Raw genomic sequence first — 7365 nt, forward strand, 5'->3', positions numbered from 1 at the left:
CAGGCACGGGACTTGGCTGACTTGTCAAAACTTTCCTCAACTCACTACAGTGCCTTGCAATCAACTGAATTTTGTATTTACAGTTGAAACAGGAAAAGCAGGACTTGGTCCATACCTTGGTGTAGCAATTATGAAGCAACCTAACGGCAGACTGTAACCAGTATCTGAAAATTGGGAGTGTTGTAACGTGCTCGACAAGGACATGCCCCAGAAGAGCCCCTCAGCATGGAAATACTGCTGAGATGGACCACAGTGCAACCACTGGCTTTCTAAACAACAGCATGTTAGCAAAGACTGAGGTGCAGATCCCTGTTTTCCCTCTTCTTCAGGGCAAAGGCTGACCTGGGAATTGGGCTGGGATCAGATGCTTGCGAAAGCAGTCACTTGCACAGCTTTTACTATGGGCTTAGTCCTTTGCCTCCAGAATATCACTTGGATTTGGCAAAGAGCTGCTTTCCCTAATCCCTGTTCATGTAGAGACATGTGGAGGCTCCTGGGAATCCCTGCTGCACTAGGGACTTGGGTTCAGCAAAGTGGGAATATTCCACAGTGGGATCCTCAGATATTGTTGCAGAGGCACTCGAGCAGAGTCCAGCTGTAACAAATCACATGTAGGATCTCAGAGATCTCCTCAGCAACAAGTGCTTGTGACATGAGGATCTGGAAGAGGCAACAACACAGATGTTTCTGACATGACACAGCCAGACATAACTCTGGTTTCTGTTGTGATCAGCAAAGGACCTGGTACCTTCTCCCTTCATCTGAAGGCGTTCTGCCTCATTGCAGCAGCTCTAAGACTCTTTGTCTTGTCTTTGCCATTGGCTTCTTGACTCCAAATTGCTCCTTTTCCTTGGCAATGCAGTGAGGCAATGTGATTGTCAGGGAGCCCATGCTAACAGCAATAATCAAGGGGCTCAGCGCTGTCCAAATTCAGAGTGTGATGGAGTTAGAGGTGGTGGAGTCATGCTTTCCTTGGGAGCTGACACCTGCCTCTGCCTCTTGCCATGTACCCCAGGAGCAGTGTGGGACACAGGGAGGGACTTACCTGTAAGACAGGGCTGGAGCTGATGTGTGGAGCATTCCCTGGACTCTGCTGCAGGCGCCAGTGTGTGTGGGATGGGCATCCTTAGCAGCCAGCTTGTATTGGAGGCAGGTGCTGTGACTTGTTTTGGGAGCTGCACAGGATGACATCAGGCACAGCCATAGTTTTATTTTTATAAGTTGTCAGTATTTGACCAGGAGCATCTCCAGTTTTTCTAGAGGAGAAAACCACATCTGAGACAGTTCTGTTGTAGCCAAGAACGTGAAAGCTATTGGAATATTTATTAGTAACTGTGCTTTGGACTTTTAGGGGGAGGTAAATTGTAAAATCCCCTTTCTTCCTCACCCCTGTGGTAGTCCAGAGGATTCTTGGGCAAAGTCAAGATGTCACAAGAACAAACCGTATTCTTACTCTGGCTGTTTTGAGTAGGAACAAACCATCCCCAGAAGTGTGCTGCAAAGAAACAGAGCAAAGCCTACCCCTGCTCAAGGAAACTCAGTATTTTCTCTAAAGGCTTGAGGAGACAGAAACGATGAGGTCCCAGCATGGCAGCATGAGGAAGAGGAGCAGATGGGACCCCTCACTCCAAACTTTTGAGGCAAATGCAAACCCAGCAATACAGGTTTTAAAAAATTAAGGAACAGAGCCCTACAGCTAAAACAAGGTTCCAAACAAATCCCATCCCCTCAAGTTTTCAAAATCTGCCTGGACAAAGCCCTGGGCAGGCTGCCCTGCCTTTGAATGCAGTCCTGCTTGGAGCAGGGGACTGGACTGAGTGACCTCAAAAGGTCCCTTCCAGTCTAAATATTTCTGTGGTTCTGTGATGGATGTTTGAAATATAGAACAAGCAGACCTAATTATAGCATTGGCAAAATCCATGACACATCCATCTACAGCTTAAACCAGAGCTGCTCCCTCCCCCATCCCATAAAGCTAGAAACAGGGCAGAAAAAGGTGATCACAACCTACAACACACAGTGGTTCTTGGACAGGGAGATACTCAAGGGGGAACATCTCAAAAGCTCCAAAATCATTATTAATGTGGAGAAGATGGACAAGAAATGATTGGGAATTTGGGGACACTGAGCAAAGTGAGGGGGTGGCAGGTTTAAATAAAGAGGAGCTTAGAGAGCTTAAGCTTCTTACAAAGACCTTGATTTCTCCCCTGTGGATTTCATTGGCACAAGACATCACTGAAGGAAAATGTATCTATGAATTAAAAATAAACAAACAAGCCCAATCAAACAAAAAACCTCACAAACAACCCCCAGATATCCCTCAAAAAAAAACCCAAAACAAAACAAACATCCTGTTTCTGAGTCAGGAACCTTTGTTTCAGGAGATCTTTTGAGGCACAGATGAGTGGTTTTGGACTTACAGAAACATTCAGGTATCCCCAAGTGTCCATGTATCTCCTATACTGTCAAAAAGAACTTCAGTGAGCTACACATTGCCTGCAGAAACACCTCAGTTCACTCGGGTTTGACCCTGGCCTCTGCTAAATCTGCAGAGATCAACAGGTATCTCCCATCACACTTGGGAAAAAGAATTCCCTGTCACCTTCTCCTTTCACTTACATTATAAGCTTCTGTTGCCCAGCTTCTTCCTGGCTGAGGAGTCCCAAGCTATTTTGTGGCTTCTTTCGAAAAACATTACTCCACCTCAGTTGATTGTTCTTGTTCTACCATTTCTCTAGTTTTACATGATCATTTTTCTATAAACAGACCAGAATTTTTGACAGTTCACCATCATGGGTCTGAATTGTCTGTTGGTTCTGTAGGGCATTCACTGTTTGATTTTACTTTTCATTCATCTTCTAATGATTTTCTAGCCTTCCTTTTGCTGGTCTGGCTCCTCCTGAACAGCAAGCTGAGACTTTTCATAGAAACTTTGTCATAGTAAGATCTTTGCTGTGTGGCTGGAGCTAGTTTAGAGCCCAGCACCGCATGAAGTCAAGGAGGATTAACCCTCTAGCCATCATTTTGTATTTACCAGGCATTGCTCATGTTATTGCCTGGCTACTCACTGTTAGCAGATCCTTCACCAGCTCTGCACCAGACTTCCACCTTTGCAACTCCACATCACCTTGAGCTAGCAACAAACTTCATCACCCCAAGAGCACATGGTCAGAGACAGGCATGTGGAAAAAGGCCTTGTCTTTCTGTGCTTTCACACTCACATGCTCCCAGAGGCTGCCTCAAGCCCTAGCCATTACAAAAACAGCTGCAAAACCTATTTGGAAAGTTACAAAAAATCCAGCCTAGGTGAGGGCATAGGGTGGGGTTTGAGAGACTCCCTTTTTCCACAATACAGAAAATAATCTCCTGGTACTTCAGAGGAGAGATGCTTGTCTGTAAATAAGCTCTCCATGTGAGGAGTTTACTTATTTGACCTCAAAGCTCCCAAATTGACAGGCACTGTCACTCAGCAGCAGTGTGCAGAGCCTGTCAGTCCCTACCAGAGCTTTGGGGGTCATCCTGCTGTGGGATGGAAAGCTCAGTGTCACCTGCATGGGAAAAGCAGAATTTAGCCCTGTTATATTCCTGGTGACCTTTGAGGACCTCACCTGCAGACCCAGGTGGCTGGCTTGTCCCATTGTGCCACCTGGCACCTTTGTTCCCCCTGCCAGGGGACCTGGGCAGGCAGGTGAGTGGAGAGGGAGACCTGAGCTGTCCAAGCTGCAGCTTGTGCTGCTGTACAGGTCCTGTGTGCCTGATACAAAGCATACAGAGCCTGCAGCACAGAGGTGTGGGGGCAAACTCCACCTGAACTAAGAAAGCATTTCAATGGAAATGATCATAGCATTTGGCCAGTCCAGCCCAGACAGAAAAACCAGGCTTCTAGCAGAAATGATAGTAGTTTTGACCTGGATTTTCTAGAAAATCACAGACTGACCACACTTAACAGGGTCTTTTGTGGAATGGGGGTGACATACTCAAGAAGCATTAAAATAATCTCAATTGAGCCTGCTGGGACAGACTCCCAAGGAAATCCTGACTGTGAACCCCCAGTCACTCCACATCTCTGGTATTAGCAGTTCCTGTACTCTGACTTAAATCAACAGCACCTTTCCCAGTGCAGAGCCCTTGGAGAGGATGTACAGACACGTTCCTCTGGCCATCAAGTGTAAAGTGCTTATCACAGAAACACATGGTCCTGGTGAAGCTCTGCAGAAATTGCTGAGTTGATAGTCCTCATCTGTGGGATGGACACAGCTCCCCACTTGTAACAGGAACACTGTAGGTCACGGTGGTGTGTACCACAGAGCCTACACCCCCCAACAAGAACTGTCAGCCTAGAACATACTTTTCTTGTGGTTGAATTACTTTTATTCTGAGGTTGCCAACTCTTCACTTACCTACAACCTGCAGCTACACAAAGTTCTTCTAGATCTCCAATAGCCCATTGCCACAAAGCTGACAGCCTAAGCAGGGCTCTCCCACCTTCAACAAAAGCCCCAGCAGTTATTTTTTGGCCAGGTCTCCAGGCTGTACAGGCATAACCACAACAACTGGTCTTGAGTTGTGCAAGGAACAGGACCAGGGGACATTGACAGTTCAAAGTGGTTCAGCCATTGCAATACCAGCATCCACAGCCCCATTACTACAGGGCAGGAAAGCAACACTGGGGTGCATTCCTACTCTGCAAAGGAGCTGGCTGGAAATCCTTTAAAAAGGAAAATCCAAGCCCTGTAGGAGTAGGAGAGCAACAGCTGCCTTGATTTTTAGAGCCTTTGTGGTACAGAAGACTGCAGCAGAGCTGTAGCCCACCTGTCAGAGGTGCACTTGATCTGGAAGGAATCACCACCCACTCATCCAAGCAACTCTAGATGATCTTTAATTCCTTTCCAACCCAAACCATTTTATGATTCTATCACCTGGCTCAGCCAGCAAAAGCAGCTATTCTGCAACAGAGCAACACCATCCATGTCTGTAATTTCTTCTCAGTACAGAAAAGGAGCATCTCATCCTCCCAGCCACATTTCAAGGCCTTAGTTCCAAGCATTGAACCAGAAACCCAATCCTTCCTTCCCACTCAGGTGGGGCACACAAGTGACCACAGCCCCCCAGCAGGAGCAAGGGCAGCGCTTCTCCCAGCGGTCCGCGCCGCACCAGTCCGGAGACGGGCACCCAACAAACGCACACGGGAGATATTTCAGCTTTTATTCGCAAGCCCATCTGTACATTCCGACTCGCCGAGCGGCAGCTGCCAGGGGCCGGCAGCACCAGGGGGCAGCAGCAACCCAGAGTCACCGGAGCTCCCCTGGAAACAGGAGCCAGCGGAGGAAACCAAACCCCGCCGGCTCTTACAGCTCCCCTTCTCTGAGCAAGGGAATTGGAAATCGAGTCATCTTTATCACATTCGGAAAGGTGTTGGATTTAGAGTCCTGCGCGTTCAGCATAACGATCTCGAGTTGAAGTAACTATTCTGCAGAGCAGCTTGAAAACTATCCCAGGCTTGCTTTTCCCAAAGCCAGCATCTTAAAGCTGCAGTACTCTCCAGGCATCTTTCCCAGCAGTCCCAAAGCCAAATAACAAAAGAAACCCTTGCAAATAAATAATCACAGGAAAATAAATAAGATTAGAACTGAAATATACAGTTACATGGTCTTTATTTGGTTTCAGAGGTGGAAAAAAAGTGGAGCCAGACTGCAGCTTTAAGCCTCATGCCTGAACCAACCTCAAACACTTGGTAAATTTTACAGCTGATTAGCAATACAGGTCCGAGATCTGAAGTTCCACGGAGATTAACATTTAGGCACAAACGCACACCCTTCCCCAAGGCATACTTTATTTTTGCGAGTTAGAAAAAAGCCTGCTATGGGGAAGTGCCGCTTCCCGAGCTGAACAGACATGACTGAAGACCTACTTACTGTCACAGTAAAACATCCCAAAAAATAACTAACCCCACCCATGGTTGCAAGGGAAAACTGGTTCAAACCATGCACCAGGGAGACAATCCTCTCTCGGGATCCTTCAACTCCACTGGCACCACAGAATCCACGAACAAATCCAGCTACCAGCAGGGCTGCCAGCTGCCTATCGCTGCTTGTGCTCCAAGCTAGTTGAGGAAAGTCCTAAGTCCATTATTTCTACTTAAGCCAGAAATCCTGTTAATGTCATTTAGAGGCAGTTCTGCAGCAGGAGCTCTTGATCTGCTCTCTGTTTGGGGTGCACCAACCCCCTCTCCAGAAACTCCCACACAGGAAAAACACACAGAAGAGGAAAGCAATCCATTGCAAGCCAGTGTCCGATGATTGTCCCTTTGGGGAGGGCAGGAATCCAGGACAGGACAAGGCAGGGGAAGGGAGGAGGATGGCAGGTGGGGAAAAGTTAGAAACAAACTCAAAACCACCCAGACACAAGGAGGAGCTCAAAGCCCCTCAGCAGCTGATGGCACTGGGTTGCTGTTTGCTAACAAAGTCTGAAATGAAGTCGAACTCGTTCTGTCCCAAGAATAACTCTGGCAGCTCCTGAATCCGATCCAACCCCAATTCCAGGACAAGGGATGTCAAGACCTCCTCGTCTATAAGATCAGTGTCCATAACATTCAACGTCAGCGCTGGCGGGGGCATGTGCTGCATGCCCGGGTGCTGGCCCGGCCCCACTCTGTACTGCTGGGCACCGGCTCCCACGGGCCCGTTGCTCATGCCCAGCGGGTGGCCCTGGTACTGGGTGTTGAGTTTTTGTAGGTGCATGCTGGCCATGAGCTGCTGGGTGCCCACCGGCCCCACGTACTGCTGCTGCTGACCCGGGCCATTGAACATCATCGCGCTCTGCATCTGGTGGTGGCCCATCTGTCCGCTGAGGCTGGCTCTTGGCCTCATGGCACCGTCCATGGCAGCCCCTCCGTAGGGCATCATCTGAGCGGCGGCAGGCAGCGTCCTCAGCACATGCTGCCCGTGCTGCGGGGGTCCCTGCAGCCCGCTCACCCCCATGCGGTAGCTCTGCAGCCCGGCGCCCCCGTGGCTCATCGGCATCATCATATGCTCGGCCATGGCTCCAGGTCCCTGCGAGACGACGGCGGCTCGGCCACGGCTCCCGGGGACGGCACCGCGTCCCGCTCCCGCCGAGCCGGCTCCGGCAGACGATCCGGGCGAGCCCCCACCTCCGCCCGGGGGGAAGGCGCCGCTCCGCTCGCTCGGCCGGCGGGGAAGCTGCGCGGAGCCGGGGCCGGGTGCCGGCGGAGCGGGGCTGCGCCGCTCGGAACGCGCCGCTCCGGGGCTCCGGGGCTCCGGGGCTCCGGCGCTCCCGCGGCCGGGCTGCGCTCCCGGGCTGCGCTCAGCTCCGCGGCGGGGCCGGGCTGCGCTGCCCCGGCCGCGT

General features: G+C 50.2%; 1 protein-coding gene across 1 annotated transcript; it reads right to left on the bottom strand.

Annotated features, from left to right (window-relative positions):
- Positions 1-5191: 5191 nt before the first annotated feature.
- On the bottom strand, positions 5192-7142 carry CITED4 (Cbp/p300 interacting transactivator with Glu/Asp rich carboxy-terminal domain 4). The gene has a single exon (XM_021554751.2). It carries the CDS (start codon positions 7038-7040, stop codon positions 6426-6428), a length of 615 nt encoding a protein of 204 aa, XP_021410426.1. The 5' UTR covers positions 7041-7142; the 3' UTR covers positions 5192-6425.
- Between the last annotated feature and the right edge of the window lie 223 nt (positions 7143-7365).

Source organism: Lonchura striata, chromosome 26, assembly GCF_046129695.1.
Source record: "Lonchura striata isolate bLonStr1 chromosome 26, bLonStr1.mat, whole genome shotgun sequence".
Taxonomy (NCBI): Eukaryota; Metazoa; Chordata; class Aves; order Passeriformes; family Estrildidae; genus Lonchura; species Lonchura striata.